Genomic DNA, 24,708 nt, shown 5'->3' with positions numbered 1-24,708 from the left:
TTGAACGGATTGAATTACCATGAGGAATTAGTATTAAATTTAGCTGGCAGAGTTGCATTTAATCAAAGGCCTTTCTTTAAAGCAAGCAGGAGAAGGTGGCTGCAGCAGTCCGGCCTTGTACAACTGACTGACTGCTACATGGGACTTGGGATACTGCTGTGAAGCAGGTACATTGAAATTAGCTGGAAAAAAAAAAATACGTTTTGTTCATAGACCGCTAAAACGAGGATCGCTTTTCTAGTTCACTTCAGTTTTTTAGGCTTTTGTATGTAGCAATTTAATGGCTGTGACTCCAAAACTTGTGGCTGGTTTTCTTTATCCTGTGACTTAAAGGAACCCAACTTTCATATTGCAGAAGCAGTTGGAAAGGTTGGCTCCACCATCTTCTGTTGAGTGTGCAGCGCTGGAAGTGTGAAATAGTAAGTTTTTAAGGACTGGCCAGGAGCTGGGAAGTGCCATGGCTATTGCCTGTGTGGCAGAGAGCCTAAAGAAAGAAAATGTTATAAGGGAAAGAGTTTCACTCGGGGTTTGTGGAGTGCTTTGGTAGTTTTTCCTTAGTCTGAGGGCTTGATTTGTGATTGCTGATGTTTGAGTCTTCCTTTATAAAGGAAATGTATATAATGAGTGAAGAGTAAAGGAACTGAAATTGAAGGAAGAAATTGAAAGATTGTTCCAACGTGCACCGGTGTCACAAGAAAACAGTCCTTGTAGTAAACAGACCATGCCCCTTTGATTTTGTGGGGGGTTTTTTGTTTTTTTTTTTTTTAATCCTGCAAACAAAAGTGAGATCCAACCGTAACTAAGGTAAAGCTTCAAAACCCCTAGAGACGATGACCTCTCCCTTCCAGCCCATCAATGTGTGACCAGGATAAGGCGCCTGGCACCTCCCTGTGCTGTGAAACGCTCGTCGGGTCAATTCCTGCAACGCTTTCCAACACCAACACCTTTGCTTTGCCTCATCGTAGGACAAACGACCGCCGCTGCAACCGCTGTTACTGCTGCAGCCAGGACAGGTTCCAGATTGAGCGGGGGCTGCTACTTCACCAGGTAGCAGCTGGGGCGGAGGAGGAGAGGCTCGCTTCCACTCGCACCCACCCGAGGGGCACGGCCGGGGCTGGGCGCTGCCCCCACCGGCCCTCGGCTTCCCCCCGCCCTGTGAAAGGTGCCGGAGGAGGAGGGGGAAAGCGCTGCCCGAGGCGGGGCCGGGCGGGGCGGAGGGCGGGCGAGCGGGCTACGGCGCATTTCTTGCGGGGCCGCTGCCGCTTTGTCTGCGGGGAAAGTTTGGCGGCGGGGCGGGGGCCGAGGCGCTGCCCCGGCACCTGCCGAGGGGGCGGCGGGGCCACCCCTCTTTCCCCGCGGCCGCCGGCCTGACGCCGCCTCTCTCCCTCTCTTCCCCCGCAGCCGCCGGAGGCGGAGGGGCAGCGCGGTGGGGCCATGGGCGCCCCGGCTGCCGCCTGGGCGACGCTGTGTCTCCTCAGCGCGGCGCTGGCCGCCGCCGCCGCCTCAGGTGAGTCGTCGCGCCGGGCCCCGGCCCCGTCCCGCGGGCGGTTGGTGCCCTGAGGAGAAGCTGAGCTCCCCCGCTGAGGAGAAGTCCCTCTCTCCCGGGGGATTTGGGGCATCTTTCCCTTCCTCCCTCCCTCCCTCCTTCTTCTCCCCGGCCCGGGCGGGGGTCCGCCCCCGCCATTTTGGCGGCTTCTCCACAGGCGGGGTGAGGGGGGCCGGGACGAAGCCGTGCCCGTGCCCGGCCTCTCCCGCGTCTGCCCCCCGGCTCTTCCCGCTCGGTGGGGGTGCTGGGGTGCCTGCAAGCGGCTGAGGGCTGGCGGGCGTTAAGTGCCGGGGATGGAAGAGCGTGTCCCGCTTCGAGCGTACGGGGTGGAGGGGAGAGGCGGGAGGGTGGCCCGGGGGTGCCGCCGGTCGGGCTGGGGCTGCGGGGCTTTCCCTCACCCTCGGCATCATTTTCTGATGGCGGGAGGGAGAGGAGGCAGCTCGGGACAGCAGTAAACCCCCTGCCAAGCTGAGGGTGGGGTTGCCCAAAAAGGCTTTTGTAGGTTTTAGTTATCCGGTGCCTGCGTGTGAGGTGGGCTGAGCTGGGTCAGTCAGCGGCAGGGCTCGGGGCAGAGCCAGCCCTCAAGCTGTCCTGGCACACTCTCCACGGGTGTTCGTGGCGGTGGTGAGGGCTAAGCCGCTTGCCCACGGGACTCAGAAATGCGGTGGTGTGCGCTTGTAGCCTGCCGGCCTGGGCAGCGGTGACAGGAGCTGTGGGGAAGTGGAGAACAGGTAGCAGTCATCCACCTTCCCTTGTTTTAGGAGAAGAGGGCTGAGCTCAACTTGGTGTGTGTGGATGTTGCCGTACGAGTGCTCTAAGAGTGCCTTAGCCAGGCACCAAGCGCTTGTTTCTTCTGTCATTAAAAAAGTGTTCTGGGCAGACTTTTAAAAAGTGCAAGGTTATGATTTGATGATGCTATCAAACAGTAAAATTATTGATGTTTTTAGTTCGGGAGCGCAGTGTGGCTGCACGTGTGCGCATAGGTTGTTTTTCAGCTTTTCCTTTGGCCATGCGACTGTAGGTTGTTGGTTTCCAAAGTGGCAGACTCCCCAAATACTGTTCCCACCCTAAGACTGTGATTCCCATTTGATATAGTTGTCTTAATGAATAACAGTAGCTAAAAATAGCTACGTGTGTGTGACTTGAGGAATTGTTAGATATAAATTTGGGATAGTAACTTGTTAGGCAGTACTCTGAGAGACTTAACTTCTACAAAAAAATAACCCCAAAAGCCCCCAAACCAGAAAACTACCCTACCAATCTCCTGCATCCTGGGTGCCTGACATAAAAACACCAAGGCAAAAAGTTTGAGGGTTTCTTCCTAACCTTCCTATGTATGTGAAAGGCAATACGATCATTTGAGGAAACCCTTTCAAGGTGAGCTTTGCAAACAGTCGTTAATCACACCGGTGACTTGGAGTTGCATGCAAAGCCAGGGCACTATAATGTGCATCGTGCCATGTCTTGGGCTCGCTCAGAACTGGGAATAAAAAATAGCTAGAAGGTATTTGTAACAGGGTTTTCCAAGTCCTGTAAAGACGGGTTATATCCTAGTATCCTGCTTGGTAACTTGCGAGAGAGCGAAATATGCTTTTGCCTTAATGGAGAGGAATAATTAGACTTTCTGTGTTAGTTGTAGTCCCGCACGGGCTGGGGTGAGCCTGTCTCTGCAGCGCGCAGTGGAGGCAGTAGGCTGTAGAGCTGAGAGAGAAATTTTTGAAGGTTGGTCTCATTCCTGCTCTTGCCTGCCCGAGCTACTTGAGGCAGCTGCTCTCACCCTGCTGCTGTGGTCCTTACTCTGTGCTCTGGCCCCATAGGTGATGAGCTCTTTGGCACATGACTGCTCTTTCACGATGTGCTTTCCTGCCCGGCACAAAGGGCCCTAGATGTAATTACAGCCTCTTGAAGCAAAAGTAGGAAATGCTGATATTTTTGTTGTTGTTGATAGTTTTCCCCCTGTCTCTTTAAGGTTTTCAAAGCCTCAGTGGGGGCTCTGATACCATATTTCACATTTTAGGGTGTCAAACCGTTGCCACTTTGTTACACTGGTACTTTTAAGGAACTATAGCTGTTAGCGAGCAAAAAAGAAAGGGCAGCCAGCCCTTTTTTAGGAGTAAAATAATCGAATTGTGCTGATCTTAACTAACTGGTATTAAGTATTTTTTTCCACATACCTTCCAACAGTATGTGACCGTGTGTTTTGAGGTGCAGCTGGATGATGAACCTTGGAATTATCCTTTCTTATCAAAAGAAGAGTGTGGGGGAGGAGAGAGATGTGGGGGACAGGAAGGTAATTGGTATTTGAAAATCAGTGCAGTAACATGAGGTCAAGTTATGGTCAAGTGTTTTTTGGGTTTTGTTTTGTTTTTTTTTTTCTGTAAACACAAATTGCTATGAAAATCAAGTAAATAAATGACGAGGTAATTGCTGAGAGTCTGAGTCTTAGTTTCATTCGAGGCACCACCAAGTTTCATAACTTAGCACCACCATGAAGTGCAGAGGTCACTTGTCAAATGTGAAGCGGTTAACTGTACGGTTCGTGGGGGGCTATGCGGATGGGAGAGTGAAACCCAGTGTTTCAGCATATTAGTCCTCTTTGGCGCTCAATCTGTGCGTGCGATGGGTGGGGCTCGATTTGTTTACTGTCAATGTAAGTAGAAAGGTGTCTGCTGAATTTGAGAGAAACACGATTGGGCTCCTGTGGCTCATCTTCTTGGCAAGGGAAAATAATTCCTGATGGTGCCTCTGCAGCCTCTTGTAGCTGAGCTGAAGACTGGCTCGAAGGAGCAGCTTTTGATTCAAAGCGGTGTAGCTGCAAGGTTTTCTGTACAAATTTGTCTAATCTGCATTTTATGGGAAACGCCACTCTTCGAAAAGGCAAGTCTTAGTTCTCTGGGTGGTCCCTTGAGGGAGCTTTTCCTGCGTTCTCTTTTCTTTTCATCTTTGAGTTTCTTGGGTTGCTTTTGATTTGACATTCTTGTCACGTTTTCAGTAGACAGATACGTGTAGTTGTTTGAGAACGGCTATTTCCCAGAAAATCAATGAAAGAACTGTCATTCAACTTATTCATGGTTTTATTTTCTAACCTCTTATTTGATTTATTGAAGTAGAATACAGAAAGTATGCTTGAATGGGTGTATATCTCTCTGACTTGCTTGGAGAACCCTTCTCTCAGTTGGCAGTGTCAGTGGTGAGGACTAGGAAGACTGAAGCAGGAGAAATCCCGTGAGCCTGCCATCAGGTGAAATGTGACCCATTGCCCGCGGAGGAGTGATTTAGGAGCGGGAATTCACGCCGGCTCTTCACGCCTTGATTGCGTTTTTATGTGTATATTCATGTGCTTTATTTGTTTCTCCTGTAAATGGTAAAAGGATTTATAGTACAGAGAAGAAGCTGCTCTTTAGCATGCAATTTAAATGCCGTGTAACCTTGCATTTTTAAGGGCCATATTTTGCCCTTGAATAGCTGTGGCTTCCCTTTATTTCAGTGAGAGCTCAGGCAATTATTCAAAGTTAAAATTCTGAGCTTTATCTTGTGTGTATATTGTGAGAATTCCCATCTTCTCGGGGGCAGCCTTTGTGACAGCGGAGCGAGAGAACATATGCCCCTCGCACGAGTGGCACCAAATGTCTGAATTTGTCACCCGTCTGAGAGCATGCGAGGTGATTGTGGGAACGGGTTATGATACTAGCCCTTTTCAGAAGTGCGTGATTATTGGTGATGGTGCAGTCAGGTCCTTGTGAGGTTAGTGTCCGCCCCTGTTTTACTGCCTTGCATTCTCCAGCTTTGTTTGATTGTTGTCTGTGTCCTTGACTTCTGTCTGAGAGAGCTTGGGCAACTTCTGGCAATTATAATGCTGTGATGCTTCATCAGTGGTCTGGTGAGGTGCTGCAGAGACATGTGCTAACCCCTTCTTGAAGATCAGCTGCATAATTTTGGCAGGTCTCCCCTTTTGTCTCTGCCTTGTTTGTGCCACTGTCCAAGTTCTTGAGTCCATCTTGGCCGGCGTCTCTGACACTGCAGTCTGAAGCTTACCCAGAGGTTGCCCTGCTGCACCAAAACTGGATTTGTTTTGTTGCTGGCAAGTGCACGGCCAGAGGTGGCTGCTCAGTGCTGCTCATACTGTGATATAGCAGGTTCACTGCAGAGTGTGCTGGCGGTACTCACTTCTAATCTGTTTTGTTTTGTTTGTCCCGCAGGTGCCTGTGTCTTCCAAGGCGTGTTGTTTGAGGTAGGTAAGCTTGAATGTGTTGTGCTGGGGAAGTGTTGGAGAAGGTGCTGCTGAACTTGACTCTAGTTCCTGATTTTTGTCGCCCCTGCAACTGGGATGGCTGATCTTGCAGCAGGTCACAGAGCTGTGAGCCTTTAGCCTGCTGGAAAACAGCAGCCATATAAATATTGTCCTCGGAGAGGTTAGAAATTCTCCCTGGGCCTTGGAACCCAACCACTCTCCTTCTCAGCACAGCTCTGCCTGCTTCTAACTGGGGCTCCTTTGTCTGGTGTGTGAAAAGATGTGAGGGATTTCAAGGTTCTTGGAAGCCACATGAATCACAAATGTGCAGTCCTAGGCAGGATGGAGGTTATGTTTTGTACAGTGTCACTGTAATGCCAGGGTGTGCTCTGTGGTTTTTTTCCCCTGAATTAATAAGGTATTAATGACAACAATTTTCACACCTTTTCCTCTCAGCTGATTATGGTGAGTACTGTGTACCCTGACTCTTCTTTATAAACCCAAAGTATTTTCTTTTATAGTCTTCCTCTTTGTAGGTACATAATCCGTGAATACCTGTGCTGGTTTTGGCTGGGATAGAGTTAATTTTCTTCCTAGTAGCTGGTATAGTGCTGTGGTTTGGGTTTAGGATGACAATAATGCTGATAACACACCGATGGTTTAGTTGTTGCTAAGTAGTGCTCACACTGGTCAAGGACTTTTCAGCTTCCCCTGCTCTGCCGGGTGCACAAGAAGCTGGGAGGGGGCACAGCCAGGACAGCTGCCCCCAACTGCCCAAAGGGCTATTCCATACCATAGGGCATCATGCCCAGTATAGACACTGGGGGAGTTGGCCGGGGGCAGCGATCGCTGCTGGGGGACTGGCTGGGCATCGGTCGGCAGGTGGTGAGCGGTTGCATCACTTGTGGGTTTTTTGTTTTCCCTGGGGTTTGTTCCTCTGTCTCTCTCATTATTTTCCTTTTCATTACGATTTATTATTCTTCTTATTATTATTATATTTCAATTATTAAACTGGTCTTACCTCAGCCCAAGTAAGAGTTTTCTTACTTGTGCTTTTCAGATTCTGTCCCCCATCCCACTGGGAGGGGGAGGGGGAGCGAGCGGCTGCTGGTGCTTAGTTGCTGACTGGGATTAAACCACGACAATACCTTTGTACAAGAATCACAGTTTCTAACAACTTATAAACAGTGTTTTGCTCTGTAACACTTGTTTGCCTTGCTCTGGTACTCTGGGCTAAAAGGAAATGGCTGAGCAACTTTACGTTTCTGGAGTGCTTCTGTGCCTGCCTTCAATCCCACAGCAGACTTGCTCAGGGATTCGTTAGTGTAGGCTGGGAGGCAGCATGCAGCAGCTGTTGGGGAAAGTCTGGGTTTTTATTTCCCTTAGAGCTCTCTAGCAAAGCTGGATATATGCTCCGTGTGCGAGACACGTGACCACTGGGTATGTTGGAAATAACTGGTGGCAGGTGGTTCCTTTGGCCTTCCAACATGAACTCAGAGTCTTGGAAGTTTTTCTACTCCGAGAAGGGAATGTAGGGTGAATTGCTGGAGGCGAATGTTTTCGGTGGGTGGCTTGGGAGGAAGCTGAAGCAGGCTAAATGTGTTTGCTCCTCTTAATAATGCACTGTGGAGCATCAGCGTCTTAACAGCCGTTGCAAAGTTTGTCTAGATTCCAGCTTCAGTGAACTGTATGGCAGGTCACTTTCTGCTGAGCATTGCAGCTCGGTAAGGGCAGTATCAGAGCTGAAGGGTTAGCAAGTGAGGGGTTTCATCTGTCGCTGATTACTACTGGTGTGTCAGTCACAAAATTTTTTTGCCTCTTGTGGTTTCTTGGCCTTCTGCTGTTTTTTCTCTGCTCTTTCTTTCACTACTGCTGTGCGTTGAAGTGCTAGTGTGGGTCTTGAGTATCTTGCTGTGGCATTTGTACGTAAAGACTATGGAATATTCTAGGTTAGATGCTTCCTGTTTAAAGAACTTGCTCCCAGTATCCTTGATTTTGTCTTTATCTCTGTATTTAGTAAGATTATTGTTTTTATTAATAAATGACTTCTGTAACTGTACTAGTTTTCATTAGCTGTACAAGAGGATTGTTCTGCAGTAAAACTCGCAGCAGACACAACTGAGGCAGGTATACAGCTGGCATTTATAATCAAGTAAAACTTAAACAACTCAAGCTTGTCATTCATGGAACAAGGACCTATCCTGCCTCTTGTTCATTGTCATGTCTGAAGATGTCTGCGCCTGCTTTTCTGTCCGAGCGACGTTTGCTGTGGGAACAGGCCTTTGCTTGCTTTTCCATGAGTATTTCGGTATTTCTTCTATTTCATAGGCACTCATGTAACAACTTTTGATTATTCTCTGGGATTGAGTACAGATCTAAGGACAGGTGCTGTGGCTTCAGCTAGCGATTTCAGAACAGGTACTAAAGCCACATGGTTTCTGACTCAAATGGGGAAAACATCTCATGCAATGCACCAAACCTGTGTGCTAGGTGCTTCTTCCTCTGTAATGCTGCTTCACGGGTTTCTTTGGGTGACTGTTTTCACTGAGAAAGCGGGATCTGCACAGGCAACCATGGAAATGACAGATGGAAAAGAACCTTTAATAGGACTTGTTTCATTCTCTGGCTTGTGCCACACCCAGCAGCAGTATTGGAGTTGGCTCGGTTAAGCGTGATAGAAATCAAACATTAGAGGTAGTGTATGAGTGATTTCAAAGCAGTTAATACTTGTGGGTTGGTGGCATATAGTTGTGATAGAGCTGCAGAGCTCGTGTACCTTTGCAGAAGGCCGCTGTCTCAGAAAGGTCAGTTTTGAAGTGGAAGGTGACAAGAACAGCAATCTGGCCACTGCCATCATTTTGGTTCCTGCAGTTTCCCTGCCTTCAGAATGAACACCGTATTCAAAAAATCTGAAATCCGAAGGCGCACGTGTGAGACACTTGCTCTGTTTGTTAGACTTGGTGCTTGTAAAGCACTAATGTAGCTGTCTGACAAATAAAGACTGGGAGCTATTGCCACGTGGCTTTGCTGGTACGGTTGTATTTATTGGAGCTGGGGAGGAGGATCTTTCTGAACCACCGGTTTGGGATTCTGGAGGTGCAAGTTGAAATTTCCTATCTGTTACACTGTTGTCTTGATGAATACAATTATTTTTTTTTCCTCCTTTATCCCAGATAATGAGGAAAAGTAAAAGCCTGTTCTGCCTGTAATCTGTGTCATGCTGTTTTATTTTTCCGGTAAGACTGGTGGGAGCTGTGTTCACTGGCCTTTTTGCACTCCTTCCATAAACAAGGGCTGGCGCCTATTTTGCAGAGCTGGTGGTGTGCGCAGGAGGATAGTGGTACAGGGTAGTTCCGCTGGCACTTGCAGCTGGCCTGTCTGGGAGATCTGCGTGGGTCACTCTTGTAAGGGAAATCCCTTGGGTGCGTGCATTGAGCTGGTGGGTTTGTGTTCTGCAGCATCCATCTCTCACTATCTGTCTTTCCAAAACAAGATGTGCTTGTGCTAACACAGAATAATCTATGGAATGGGACAAAAATGGCACTCCTGTGGCAAGTTCAGTCCGTTTCAGTTGGGTTTGTGTACCTGTTTGGTAGTGTGAATGAAGCCTTCTTTACTAGAGCCAAGAACCATTACCCAGCCTCCAAGTGTAGCTGGTCTTGGACTTGAGCTTTTTCATGTTGCTGTTATTTTATTGACTTGCTCCTTTTAAGTCTGTAGTCAAGGGGAGAGGCAAGAAGCTGGGCAGGGGAAACAAAGAGGAACAGATGGACAATTATTTCTTCAGAAGATACTGAAGCCTCTTGTGCATGTAGCAGCTGCAAAAGGAGCCTTAATACCTTGATTATAGTACCAGGAGGAGGAAGCTGGTGGTAACATGGGACAGCCCCAGGCTTCATAAGGGAGTGTGAGGAGTAGCGATGTTATCAGCTAAATGAAAACATGAGCACTGCTTCAAGCTGTGGCTTGACAAAATTGACTATTAAGATGGCATTGGGAAGGGTTTTCACTTGGATACTTTTCTAGCAGTCTTTCCCTTAGCATTGTGCCAGAGCAGTATGGGACTGATTTGCCTTGCGTGGCTGAGTTGGATGTGGGTGACGGGAGTTAGACCCGAGTGACTTCGTCCACACCTGAGGTGCTCCCTACGCTGGCTTTGTGAGTTGGGCTGTGCTCTGAAAAGCCAGTGTCTAAGGGCAGGCCGTGTCCCAACCCGGGCGTGCGCCTGCTGACAGCTATTGCAGCACAGCTGAAGGGAAGCTGAGCTGGGCTCTGCACTGCCCTGTGCAGCAGTGTTGGAGCTCTGGCTTGAGCTCCCCTTGCTGGTCTTCTGTGCTGTCAGCTGCATCGTGGGTTAAACTGAGTTTTACAAGTCTGGGGCCCTGACATAATGGAGCACGGATGGATGTGACAGCAGAATTTGTCTGTGGGGTTCCTCACTAGTGGTGCTGCGATGTGCCCAGAGGGAAGCAGAGAAGCAGGCCGGGGGATAATTTTGTGGGTTTAGCATTTGTATACGACTTTGGAAAGTTGCACGTAAAAGAATGTGTTCGGTGAAGAAATCCCAGTGACGGGACAAACGTGCTAGCTAAGCGTGTGAACGCTATAGAATCTGTTCTGGAGAAGGATTGTGCCTTCTGGGTGTGTTTGCTTACAAACCATTTACGCACTGAAAAGAAAGCTTTTCTGAATGACAAGAAGGCATCGGGCCAAACACTGCAACCTCACCTGGTGGGTCTCACCTGCAGTGGCAGCGTCACTGTATGCCTGTGGCACTAACGGAGCTGTTGACAACCTCCAAGAGAAATCTGTAGGAACTCTTTCTGGTTTAAACTATGGTTAGAAACACTGTTTCCTTTCAATGTCTCCTGTTGTTCCGGGTTTTTCTCAATGTTTCGTAGGCAAGTAGTTGTAGGTGAGCTGTTCCTGGGTTATTGTAGGAATGCGACTTGCTGCAAGTCTTGCTTTATGGCATTTGACTGTCTTGCTCGCTTCTGCTGCAAACCCAAACTCTGAAGTCGCTTGGAAAAGACAGGGACCTGTTGGAGCAGGTCCAGAGGAGGCCACAAAAATGGTCAGCGGGACGGAACACCTCTCCTGTGAGGAAAGGCTGAGAGAGTTGGGGTTGTTCAGCCTGGAGAAGAGAAGGCTGTGGGGAGACCTCACTGCAGCCTTTCAGTACTTAAAGGGAGCCTACACGAAAGATGGGGACAAACTTTTTAGCAGGGCCTGTAGCGATAGGACAAGGGGTGATGGTTTTAAACTAAAGGAGGGCAGATTTAGACTAGACACAAGGAAGAAGTTTTTTACAATGAGGATGGGGAGACCCTGGCACAGGTTTCCCAGAGAGGTGGTAGGTGCCCCATCCCTGGAAACGTTCAAGGTCAGGTTGGATGGGGCTCTGAGCAACCTGATCTAGTGGCAGATGTCCCTGCCCACGGCAGGGGGGTTGGACTAGATGAACTTTAAAGGTCCCTTCCAACCCAAACGATTCTGTGATTCTGTGAACAAATCCTTGGTGCATAAATCAACCGTTTAAGTGTAGTGAATACAAGCACTGCAGAGCTGCTTGAATTGTTAATGCCACAAAAGTTCTGCATCTTGCTTGACTGACTTAGCTGCTTGTATATCAAGGGTCAGCTTGTGTTCATGTGTTTCCTCTGAGGAAAAACACATCTCTGTGTTTGATTTGCAACTGTGCTGAGGAGGTTTGCATTCCTCCCTCTGTCTTGACCTTTGAAGGAGTTTTCAGATCCACCCAACCAGCGCAGCTGCTGCCTTTACTTAGCAAAGAATAAAATACACATTACTGTTTTTTTGTCTTAGCTGGAGGGTAGTGTAGGTGGGGATGCGGAGGCATTCATGCCACAATGAAAGTAAATGTGTGTGAGAGAGATTGATCGGGTCCATGGCTGCATCTTTCTGCCAGCTGCCTTGTGCCAAGAAGAGCTTTCAGCCTTGGGAGAAGGAGGGGGGAAGCATGGGGCTGTGAATTAAGGTGGGAATTGGTTTAAAAGGAAAGTGTGACTTGATAAATGACGCTTCATGTCTGGTAGACACTGCAATAAGGAAGGACAAGTCCAGCTGAGCAATCTCCAGTAATTTTTTATTTTGTCTGTGTCAAAACATGGATGTTGTCTGTTGCAACAGCTGCTGGTAATGCACAAAGGATGAATTTCTGGACTGGCAGATTCCTTTGGAAGTTTCATGAGACATATATGGGGCTTTTTTAACACTATAAAGCACCAAACAAGCCAAGCAGCTTTTCTTGAAAGGAAATAGCTTTTAATCTTGGAGTTTGAATGAAAATTATGAACAGAATAAAAAGCCCTAACTTAGTCCACAGTAAATGCTACTGTACTTGTGCTTCTACCAAAAATTTTGCTTCCCTTTTTCCTTCTGAAACTGCCTGAAAAATGATTCAAGTTAATTGAAATGCTTAGTTGACTTGAACATCTTAAAAGAAGAGACTTTGGGTTTAGCAGTCGGTCAAAAGAGCAACATGCCTTTTCCAGAAAAGGAAAAAAAAGAATTGTTGTAGTTCTTCCCATAGTTCAGCTTTTCGTCGTCTTAATTTTGCTCTGCAATCAGTCATGGTAGAGGTCACAAAATAATAGTGAAAAAAAACCCCTCAAAATCACATGTTGACAGATATCTATTGTATAAATACAACTTCCATCAGCTCTATTATAAATGAGATCATTAACTTAATGGATGCATTAACTGTAATTTTTTATAAACACTTGCAAGATGCTGGACTGACAGGGGCAACACCAGCACAAGCAAAGGAGATAAAATGGTGGAGGCATGGAGCTGTGTTATGCTGGAGGTAGCTGCTTGCTCAGCTTCAGAGATGTTTTTTACATAGTTAACATTTGGCTTATTTAGCTCATTTCAGTGCTAAGTATAGTCAGAGTGGAGAAACAGAGTGCTAGTTTCAAGTTCTGTGTCTGAAGAAAAAAGTGCATGAAAATGTTGATGCTAAAAGTTTGAAGTTTGTGACAATAAAGCAATTTGAAGATGGGACTGACTGCATATAACACATTCTTGTTCAATAAAAAAGTATCCCTTAAAATCTTCTGATGAACTTGATAACATCTTGCAGTTAGATGTGTACATTTTGATGTCAAAAGTTTAAGGAAAGCCTGATTTTATGCTTTTAAAATCAGATTTCTGTTTCCATCTGTAGTTTGTGCTGAGTCAGAAATGAAAGGGGAAACATAATAACAAGAAAATACGCTTTTTTTCCCCCAGAATTTTAAATCTTCCACTCTAGATAGCTTCTATTCTGAATAAATTTAGTGGCTATTTAAAATAAATGTTAGCAGGTGCAGAGCGCTTCTGGTTAGGGAATGTTTCAAATTAGCAGTGGAAAATGAGCTTCACTTCAATTTCTTTAGAAGGATAACAAGTTACTACTAAAAAATGAGATCAGAATGGAAGATTTCAGTTGAAGGTTTTGCTTGCTAACTTTTACAATGGTCAAAATGGTTTTGGTTCTGTTTTTTTAAAATGATATGATTTAAATGCCAGTACTTAGCCTGGGGGTACATCCTCAGCTCCACCAGGGAACAAAACTATAAATTTCTGTTTATAACACAATGCATATGACCCTTCAGTAGCTATAAACTCTGGTTTACAGCAGCATGAATCTCCCTTCTGTATAATGTTCAAATGACCATTTTACAGAATACTGTGATATCCAGTTTGCCGTGGGGGTTCCTCTTTGAGCAGCCTGCAGTCCGCACTCTTGATTGGCTCTTTGGTGGTCTCCCACATTGACATGAGTACTAGGGAGGTAATGAGTTATTTGTGTTGGAGGCTTGCACGATGGAGGTTGCTTTTTCCCGCTCTTGCGGGGTGGATGTATTCTTGTACACGTGAGTTGACTAATATCCTATATATGATGATTTTTATTTAGTGAACAGATACAATTAGATGCCGTGACTCTCCCAGGACTTCAGAGAGCAGTGATGGAAAGACAGGGGGCATTTGGTGCAGCGGGGGCCTGATTCTGCAGTGCTGTTGTGCAGTCTTCTAAGCCTGTTTAGAGCAAGTGCATAACACTGAATAATTGTTTTATGCGGTGTGTGGGGCTTAATATCCAACTTACCCTTGCTTTCTGTGGCTGTGAATGGAAGTGCAAGGTGATGGAAAATAGACCTCTCAATCTACGTGAATGGTATGGAGTTAAGGTTTATTAATACAATAATGAGATGCTTCTCATGTAGGAAGTCCCTTCTGCTTGTGGGTGTCAGAAAGCTGAGATCAACTGAAGATCAAAAATAAAGAGAAAAGTGGGCTTTTGTTTTGTGTTTTTTTTTTTTTTTTAATAAAGCATGTGCTGCATCTGTGTTCCTTCTTTGTGTTCCTTGAAAATAACTGTGTAATATAGAGAAATGGGGGTAGGCTCTTTATTTCATGGTACCAGGTACAAGAAGCTTAGATGTAAGATGAATATTATTCTCCTGAGGATATGTGAATTCTGTCTCTTAATCAGTGAAGAGGGGTTTTTTTTGTGGACTGAGGCACACATTTTAATATCTAATAATTCTTCTGTATAAGAACCACTAACATATAAAAGAAGATTTATAAATGTAATTGTTTGGTTTGAGAGAATGAACTCTCATTTTATAAGGAAACACAACACTGTTAGTTGGTATGTTCTAGAACTATCACATTTATTTTGTTTTGTAGCAACTTGAAGCCTGTTATGAAAACCAAATAACGCATAGTGAAGATTTGAGAACTTATTCATGTTCGTTGTCTTTCTCAATATAAGGTGTTTGACATAGTACATACAATCAGTACAGTTTGTGTATCAGTGGTTTTTTTAGTTCCTTTTTCACTTTTACCTCTGAAAAGAAGTCCTGTGCAGCTCTAACATCCTTACACAACTATGAGCTCTATTAAAAACTACCAAATGAGGAAGTGCTGAGAGGTGGGTGTTAAAATCTCTTAAAAACCCAGAAGGATCTGCCCCTGCCCTGCTGTAAGCAGAGGTGAGTTACACTTTAGTTGGAAAACTACGGCCCTGAGCCAGAGTACTTTAACAACTCCAAAGGCTGTTGCCTTTCAGAGGTTTTCACGTTTCAGGAGTGCTGTAAGAGTATTCACACATCAGAAATGAACTGTGGCTTTGCCTAGGGAAGGGTAAATGCTGCTGCTCTTACTTGCTACATCTGTGTTTCAATGAAGAAAGCAGTAACTGCCACAAGTTGCAACTGAAGGGCTGTTCGTAATATGGAAGACGAATTCATACAACGCAAACTTTGTCCAACAGCTGCCTGTGTATTGTCCTGTGATGGATGCAGGAGGAGGTAAACACAGGGATGGGGGAAGGGGCGGAGGGTGGCTGGGCTGGTTCTGTCTCTGGGCCCAGGCACTTTTCTCCTACAGCTTGGACCGGTTGTTGGTCTCGCTGAAGCAGCATCTTTCAATTCCCCCTGTGGTTGGAGCTGGGCAGGGGTTTAGGTCACTCCAGCCCCTGCATCTGGGAGCAGCAAGTTGCATCTGCAGGGCACCCTCTTGGTTTTTCCAGGCGCTGCTCTCTGAGAGTAGCCATGTCCCCTTCCATGAAATACCTAAGCACTGGTGAGGCAGAGTTTTCTACATCAAGCACTATGCCTTAACATTTAATCTGATGCAACTGAAGCACGAAGCTGGTGTCTTTGCTTACCCTGAGATGATTTATCTGCCATGCTTAACCTGAGACAGGTATTTCACAGCTCTGTCTGCAGTGGGCTGCAAGTACACTAAATTTATCATCCAGTTCCCTCCTCTTCAACTCTTCTGTGTGTATGTACGTGTCTGTCTTTTTTCATGGTACACTTGCTGGTCAGAAATTGTTCTTTTTCCCTCTGTGTAAATGGGATCTCATCGTCTAGCAGTCCAGGGCCCAGCGGTGAAGTCATGGTCCTCGTCAGTTATCTGTGTATATTTAAGAACAGCCTTTGGCCCTGGGTTTGAATCTGTGGGGTGCTCTTTCTAAACATTCAGGCACATGTGGTGGTTGTGGCAAAAAGAGATTTGGAAACAACTCACCTTTGCTTTAGGTAGCACAAAAGAAACGTGGACAAATTAATAAACTAAAAGAGACAATTCTATGGGTTGGGGAGCTTTTGAGCTTTAATCAGAGATTCTGGGTTATCCACAATGACTTTCTGCAGCCTGTGGTTTTTTTTCCTTGAAGGTGTGAGTGTCTCTGCCTGTTGTATTCTGCTTCAGGGCTCTTTCCTCTCCATCCTCTGCCCTGGCTGGTGAAAGACTCGTGCTTTAATCTTCACTGTGCTATGGGAGGTGGTCTGGCGTCAGCCTTATTTGGAGATCAGGGTCTTTACAAGAGCTGCCCTGTTCCACGTTTTCCGTTTCGGTGATCTTTCTGGATGGTAGCTGTTCGTCTGTGAACACCGACTTAAGTATATGATTAGCATTTAATCACGCAGTTATAGGAGCTATATGCCAGAGCTTTGGCAGGAGATGTTGGATTTCTCATGGATTCATTCACCAGGACAACAATTTAACCATTACCCAGCATTTAAAAATTTCACAAGTCATTGTGCCTTCCATCTTTGCACAAGCATTTGAAGAGCCTTGTTTAGGAAATAATGTCTTGTAATTTGTCATTAACTTTTCCTTTTTAAATTCCCAGCATGAAAAATTCCTTTTTCCTTTGCTAGGTCACTTCCTCATTCCTTCCCTCTCCTCAACCCTATCAAAACCTTGATCAGGTTTCCTATTTGCATTTTCTCTTCAGAGCAGGGGTTGCGATGTCTAGTTAATTGGTAAGAGAAATGATAGAAATCAGGTTTGCCAGTGGAAAAAGCCTATAATGCATTTAAAGTTGAGACCTGCGGGCAGTGCAAAGTAATGTTGCTATAGAAAGGTGACAGCTTACATCACCTGGGGACCTGCCTCAAATGTAGTCTCTCACTGGGCTGAAATTGGCAACAAACCATTGTCGTACTGGTGTGTGTGCCTAACCTGGGCCTTGCGCTGGAAACTTTCCTGTTCTTGGTTTGGGAGTGCAAGCGCCAGCTTTGGAGTTGGACGCAGCGTCCCACAGCTGATGAAAATGTTGGGAGGAGATAAAATAGCTATCTCTGTAGTGGGTTATGTGATAAAAGCAGAAATGGAAAAGGGTATTCATCAAATCTGTAGATTTATTATATTCTGCTGGTGCTTATGAAAGCATAAGGCAATGCTGTTCTTTGTGGAGCAGTGAAGTATGTCTGCAGTTCAGGTGAGAAGTGGTTTTGTTCAGTAGGGTGAGTAGGGGTAGGTTTATGTGCACATACACGTATATGAGACTTGGCCCCTTGATCTCTGAGGGGCTTTCAGTTGTGCTGGGCAGCAGCAGATCTGCGTGCCACAAGCAGAAGAGGTGTTCGGGTTGGAAGTCATAGCCTGCTTTTCCAGAAGGGATTTCATTGTGTCTTTCTGTGTCAAATGTGACTTTAGTTTTGATCAATCAGCCCTTGATTTTCTTTTCTTCTTTCTCGAGTGAGTCGTAAATGACAGCTCACTCGCAAACTGATTTTCCCTGTCTTCAGCATAATAATTCAGAGCTGCAGAAATCAGCTGGTCATCTTACCGTTTTTATGGGCTGCTCAAAAATCTGTAATCGTATTCCAGGAACATAACGTTAATGTTCATCAGATGACTTTTAAAGGTCGTTGAACTGATCAAGAAAGTCAATATCGTTTTAATTATCCCCAGACAATGTTTTACAGAGGTGTTTACACTCTGAATATACGTGTACATCAGTAGCTTTAGGAGAGAGAAAATGAAGACAGAAGGCTGGAGCAAAAAAGTCAGGAGAATATGTGGTTTCTATTTTGTGTTAGAAAATAAACAAAAGGATTATGTATTGGAAAGAAATTTGGAAGTGTGCTGTTGTGAAAGGAGCCCACTGAAGGTGATTTAAGCTCACTTGCTTGTAGCTGAAAGAGGGAGGGGGATGTAACCTCCAGCTAGAGGTATAAGAGCAAGTCTCTTTTCAGTCTCACTTTTCTGCTAGCATCCATCCCACACACGCACACTTGCCAGTCCCCGTGAGGCAGTGGTTTCTTTGCATGTGTCTTTCTCGTTGGCATATGGGGTACGGGATTGTTGTGCTACTGTGACTGCAGCATACGCTGTGATGACACGTAGGTACATCCTGCACCCAGCAGATGGTAGGGAGAGGTTACTGCTGCCTGAAGGGAGAAAGGAGTTTTGTTTGGCAGTTTCTGTGCTTTGAGAACAGATCACTTCAGCAAAAGAATATGAGGTGTTTGCTTGCTTTATTTGCTGTGGCTCACTGGAGCAAGCAATTGCCCTAATGTGTGTGTCTGAGATGTTCTTTCAACTTCCTAAATACACATAGAGTCTCTCTATGTATCACTCTGTACAAGTGTGGGCAAGTCCTGTTGAAGGCTATTGTGATCTGGCAACTTGGGCTGTTTTCTTCTAACATTGGTTTTCTCCTGGAGGGGGGCTGCCAGATACCAAATCTGAAAAAGATACTGTAAACACCAATGTGGTTTTCGAGGTTTTTTTCCACCTGGCATCTCCTAGTGGAGAAGCAAACTTGGTTTTGACTGTTTCATTTGATCTAATAGGTAAAACCAGGAATGATGCAAAGGAGAAAATAACCCTAACGCCCGTTCTGTGGGAGACAAGGCTGACTTCTAATGCGATAACAGTAATGTCACGTCTCCTCCTTCTGCTGTCACCTGAGCACTCAGTGGAGCTGAGCAAGCATGTTACTTAACTTCTGTGGGCAACTGAAATTCCACCCTAATGTTGCTTGCTGCAGGGCACCTTAGAAGATAAACATGGAATTTCTTTGCATCGTAAGAGTGCACCTTTTTCTGGCAGCTCTGGATTCTGTCAGTGCTTTTAATTTCTATTGTAATACTAGTTATCAGAGATTTATTTCACAGCCGTGAAGGTCTTCTTTGGGATGACACTGGGCATCTTACCGAGGAATTTTGTGCTAGGATTATTTGGTAGTTTGAAAAATAATTGGCCCTGGATATGACTGCCAAGAACTAATAGAACTTGGCTGTACATTTTTTATGATCCCCAAAGAACTTTTAGATTGAATTTGTAAGATAACTGAGGAACATGGATCCCTAACTCTTGTTGGCATTGACTGGAAATTGGGCACCTTCCTCTAGTAAGGGTATAGGAAAACCCTAGTCTTAATTTTTAGATAGAAACGATGACGCTACTGGTATGTATCAGCAAGAAACTTTCTCCCTCTATAGAGAAAAATAAACCTAAACCAAGCTGGTTTTGTTTAGAAATGGGAAAGAAACTGTTTGTTAGTACAGACTGAATTTCTTCTGTCCTTCCCGTATAGACAGCTTTCTGTCTTGTTGCAGTACGGCATCAGCTGAGATGAAAATGAGTCAGGACAGATGAAACAGCCTGGTTTACATAGATCTGTATAACACAAAATGACACCTAATATATAAAAGATAGTTTGGACATGATCTTTTCAACTGACTCTCGAAATACCGGACAAGTCTATTGAGGTTTCGCTTTGCATCTGGGTAGCAGAATAGTCATGTAGGCAGCAAAAATGGGCCTTTAGTATTGAAAAGCAGGACTTGGTGCCCTCTGGTTCAGGTGTCAAAGCAGAATGATTTGGACTGGCAAAGCCTAGAAATGTTTGTCCTATGTCCTCTTCCTTTAGGTGTGCTTTCAGAGAGACAGCTGGGAGAAATAGCAAAAGCTATGGAGAAGGGCTGCCAATAGGGGAATTGGTGGGGGTTCTGTCTACTCCTATGTGCCAGAGAGGTCATTGGAGAGGCAGCTTTGCTCTATACTAGTACCAGCCTACACTTGCACATCTGCCAGCCCAGGATGTGTTCGAGACCTTGTTCTTTGTCCTCAAAACATCTTGGGCGAAGAAGTCCTGAGGAACGGTGAATGTCTGCTTGGTCTTTTGAAATAGATTCCTAGCGTTTTAATCAATCATAAACCTTAGGCAAAATTGGACTGCAGTGTCTGGACGGTGATCCCATGTGGACTTTCTTATCTTCCAGGTTGGTTTCATGTGTTTCTTTTCCCTTTTTTTTTTCCTTGAATAACTCATGTCCCCATCAGACATGCCAGTATGAAAGCCCCTCACCATTATAGTTGTTGCACAGGCTTGTTAAATTAATTGATTCAAAGTTGTCCAGGATAAATCATTCTCTGAGCCTTTTCAGTAAGCATTAGCTCTCCAGTTGTTGCTATTGTGACTGCTGAATTTCACAAGGAGCCTAAGATATTCCTTGGTGATTTCAGGAAGACATAATAGGTGGAAAAACTCCCAAATATGAAGCTCTTCCAGATGGGTGCATTGATTTTATATCACTGCTCAGATCTGTCAGCCTTGAAAGTGGCTGTCAAGAGAGCCACGTGATGCTGTGATGCTCTGAAGTTTATGATGCTAGGTTGTCTATAGTCCTGCCATGCGTATTAAATAGCTTCTGGTGGGAACAGTCTTCCATTGGAAGACCACTGTAATTCTCCTAGTGCTCTGATTTATTGTTGAGCCGTAGATTAAGGAGACCCTTTAGGATAAAATACTCGGTGCTTACTCGATTTTGTAATCATTACAGCTACTTCAGAATCATCCAGTAATGAATCCTCTAACTAACCCTGTTAGCTCAGCATCGGAAGTATCTTTATATTACCAGCTGGAATACTACAGCTAAGGGAGAGTCCTAGGCATTTTCAGACACCCCTAACTGTGTTTCTGAGGATCTGTGAGGGGAAAAACACTCTCCCTGCTCCCCCAAATGATAAATCCTGAACATGGTTTCTTCCTGTATTAATTTGAAGAATTTTAAGCCAGATGTTTCATTACTCAGAAAAATTAAGAAGTTTCATAAACTGCTTCCTGTGTGTTTTATGGGGATCAAAATGAAAGTTTTTGCAGGCTCAAAATTGGGAAATTTTAATTTAAGTTTGATACTGAGCATAAATTTTCAGTGACAGTGACAGGAGCTGAAAGTTAGGGTCTTGCAGCGAGATGACAAAGATGAGAAATTTTGGACCTTGCAGCTATACATAGCCTTTTATTTATCTCAGTTATCAAACTAGAAATCTTATTTCTAATGGGAATGTAGTCTTCCTGAAAAGTTTAACCTTTTCATTTCCTGGGAATCCATCTGTTGTCGTACATTAATAGATTTGGTCATAGTCGTGTGGGGATAATTCCTTTTGGGTGCTTAGCCAGCATGAGACCAATATGCTGTAAGTCAGATGTTCTTTTGGGGTTCATGGATATTCAGATTTTCAGAGGAAATATGGGGTCGGTTGTTTAGTTATGAACTTGAAAACCTACGCTGATTTAGACAGAGTTGTCATTACTGACACGCTAATAGCCAGTTCTGAGCTAGTGGATGCCGTAAATCCTTTTATGCATTGAGCCTGGTGGAGTGGTTTCAGGTGAAAACATGAGCAAACTTGTTAGCAATTTCTTTCCCACATTTTTTGCAGTTTGATGGATTCTTCTAGATATGTAAAAAGCTTGATTTTCTTGAGTATTTAAGGAGTTAATTTACAGTTAAATTCTCAATATTACAGAGTAGAGGTAACTTGCTACATTTTTATTCCAGTGGATTTTTTTGTTTGTTTTAAAGAGTCCAAATTTTAGAGTTGTTCCGTTTTGAAAACCTAGGTTTGATTTTAAATTGGAGGCGCTTAAAAATTACATCTACTCCTTTCTATCTCAATTTCTCAGTGAAATTGTGGGATCGTCATGCTTATGGAAAGGGAACCTAAAAGTGCCTCAATCTACTGTTGTGGGGAAACCTTCCAAAACAAAAGTGAATTATGTGAGTGACCTAAGGAGTAATTCTTAAGTCTCTCTTCCATGTTTTATTTAAAACAAAGATTCCCAGAATGAAACAATAAACTTAATGAAAATCTGTTTAAGTTTAATGAAATCCTTTAGACAAAAGCAAAGTCTAATATATTACTTTCAAAGACATCTGGAGACATCATATTAGATAAAATGGAACTCATTGTGATACAGTCAAATATAAACTGAGCAGAATTTGTCCCAGAATTTAACTTTGCGCTACCTTGGCAAATAAAGTGAAATCTCTTTATGTGCTTATTACGGACAAAGCTTGGTAACAGCCCAGAGAAGAACTGAGATACAGTGTTACAGGGCAAGAGAGACTTAAATAGGCCATAATGTGCTCCCTGTGCCCATGAGCACTTCGTATGTGTATGCAGTGGCGTGCGACTCGTCTGTCATCACAAATGGGCTATGTTTGATTTAGGGAAAATCAGTGCTGTCAGGCTGATTTATTGAGGAATCTTACGTTACAGACTTCCTTTTGAGAGTGTAAACGTTATCAAGAACATCTTGACTTTTCTGCTAGAAATTACAGGCAAAGCATTGAATGGAATAGTGAGGCATTGTGCTGGAAGCATGGTTAAATCGTGCTGTAGCACAAGGAACTGTGTTTTGCCTTGGCAGGTTTTTAAATGGCAATCCCACTTCCTATAAGAGGGAAGATGCAAGTGCGGTATGTTAGAGAGCTGCAGACCTTTGTCTCTTCTATGCTTATGCTATGTTTCATCAACAGCATGTTCCATGCTTGAATGCCATGTCCTGGCACAGGTCTGTACCTTTTCTGGTTTAAGCAGAATGCTGTCATCGTAGTCCTGTTAATATTGGGCAAGTTGAAGGTGACACTGTGCTACGTAACATAATGTGGAGGTTTCCTGTCAAGACCCTATGTTTGTAGCCATAAATGAACTTGGCTGTAAGCCCTGTTATCTAACAGTAGTACATCTTGCAACTGCAGAAGTTTGGGTATGACTACAGTGGAGTGTTTTACCGTATTTTTTTTAAATGCTGTAATTTTACTTCCTAAGAGGTTTTTGGATGCTTGAGTGTAATCCAGTGAGTGATCCTATGTATGTGATGTGTGATTGAGAAGGTAAAATGAGGGCATATCCATGATGACACAGGATAGCTGAGATACATTGGCATGGTAAAAAGTAGAACTGAGTTTAAAATCATTTACCTGTGTAATGTTGGGGTTTTTTTTTCTGTCTGGTCCATTAATACGTTGATTCTTCCGAGCAGACTTAATTAAGACAACACTAATCCTACTGTTTCTTTTGGAAGATGATACGGCTTAACAACCCCGTGCCTGTCCTGCTTTGGTATTGTGCAGCATAGGGTTTCTTTTAGTCATTTTAGCAACAGCCTGGTCCCATAAGGTCACGGGATCCCTTCCGGTGAGTTTCAGAAGGATTTGCTGGCTGTAGAAGCCTGATGAGACCTCTGGATCTCCTCACGCTTTAGAGAGGAGTGTGCTGGAGTTACCACAGATACTTCCATCTCCTCTGACCTGCCCTTATTGCAATGAATAAATACCTTTTTGTGAGGGAAGATCTAAGCTCGCAAGATGTAAGAACTGTCAATTCTCCTTCTTGTGCAGGCAGAGAAATATCTGTGAGATCAGAGGCAAGCCTCTTGAAATCCCTACGAAAAGGCGTCATCCATGATATTTTGCATCCTAGGAGTGGGCTGTGTGGTTAAGCTGCTTTTCCTGCTATGATTAGCATCCGATGTGTTGTCCAGTTATCCACCTGGCATGGCATTTCTGTCTAGTAATAGTTGGATGTGGGTACCTGGTGTGTCATGCTGTACGTACCTGTCCAGACTGTCAGAAGCACTGATTTGTAATATGAAGCCCTCTCATCAGCATTTTTTATTATTATTGTGATGTTGATTTCCCTAATAACAATAGGCAGTAATAGTATCAAAAATAAATTGGGAACGACGCTTTCTAAGCAGAATACTTTTGCTGGGCTTCCACTGCTTATCAGCAAGCAGTGCTTGACGCTTTTGAGCGTGTGGCTTTGTTAAGAATATGCAAGATGCAGGCAGCTCTGATTTAGAAAGTGGACTCAGCCTATCTGTTGTTAAGCTTGTTTCAATTTAGAAGCTTAACAATTCTTTGATAGGTGAAGTGTGGTTTATTAGACCCTTCTCTCATATTAAAGTCTAGCACAGTGGACCACAGCAGTTTGTTAATATACGATAATTTCTCTCCTTTTAGTCTTGCACATGAATATGTATTTTTTTTTTTGCAGGTACCAGCAAGGGGGCTGATCTGATCTTCAAGGTCCTATCTTTTACTTGGCGTTCTGTTTACACAGATGCCTTCTTTAGCCTCTACAAATAGCTGATAAATCCACATGTTCAGACTGAGGAGATGATAATTTCTCATATGGCAGCTTCAGTAACTTCCTTAAGTAACCTCCTTGTTAAAATCAGCAGTAGTGCTGTCTATGTAAGAGCTGCAATGAAGTCTCTGTACTTAATATTTTCAGTGCATTCTGTATGATGCCAGCATGTTTTTAACCTTACTGAAGTCATTTCATGCTTCTGTAATTTATTGGCTTTTTAGTGTATTTATAGAAGCTGTTTTTTCAAGCACTGCAGTAGAAATGATGAGAGCATCTGGTTAAATCCATCACATCTTGTAGAACAACCTCTTAACGGTTATTCTCAGTTAGATGAAATAGGAAAAAATAACCTTGGTAATTGAGCCTTTCCCCCTTTAGATGGCTACACCAATATTTTAAAGGCTTTAGGTATTTAATATAATTAGAGTGCTGTTAAGTGTCACCACTGTGCTCTTCTGCGATGGAAACTGCCTAAGTTAGCTATGAGAGTTGTAAAAACAGAGACACGTTTCAGCTTACACTTAGTTCCAGGGAGCTCTGCTTATAACCTCTTGTTTTACTGGAACATAATAAAGAATGCATCTGGGAGTTTTAATTTTTCTAAAGAAAGTTTTCTTTGCGTTCTGGAGTCGTCTACTTTCTGTGGTGTTCCAGACCAGTCTGTGCAAGCAAATCCACAAGTGGACTGAACTCAGCACCTCAGTGCAAATGCGTGACAGGATTATAGGAAAGG

The 24,708-nt window shown here is 44.3% G+C and overlaps 1 protein-coding gene across 1 annotated transcript in view; it reads left to right on the top strand.

The window, feature by feature from the left end:
- The first annotated feature begins 855 nt into the window (after nucleotides 1-855).
- Nucleotides 856-24,708, top strand: part of FRAS1 (Fraser extracellular matrix complex subunit 1) — a 177,204-nt gene continuing 153,351 nt past the window's right edge. Inside the window, exons 1-3 of the mRNA XM_072863417.1 lie at nucleotides 856-1,047; nucleotides 1,402-1,507; nucleotides 5,746-5,777. Of these exons, the coding sequence (XP_072719518.1) occupies nucleotides 856-1,047; nucleotides 1,402-1,507; nucleotides 5,746-5,777 (330 nt within the window). The remainder of the gene's footprint in view (nucleotides 1,048-1,401; nucleotides 1,508-5,745; nucleotides 5,778-24,708) is intronic.

This window comes from Ciconia boyciana, chromosome 5 (assembly GCF_034638445.1).
Source record: "Ciconia boyciana chromosome 5, ASM3463844v1, whole genome shotgun sequence".
In the NCBI taxonomy this organism is placed as follows: Eukaryota; Metazoa; Chordata; class Aves; order Ciconiiformes; family Ciconiidae; genus Ciconia; species Ciconia boyciana.
Note: the sequence above shows the minus strand (reverse complement) of the source record. Positions and strands in the feature narration are given on the sequence as shown.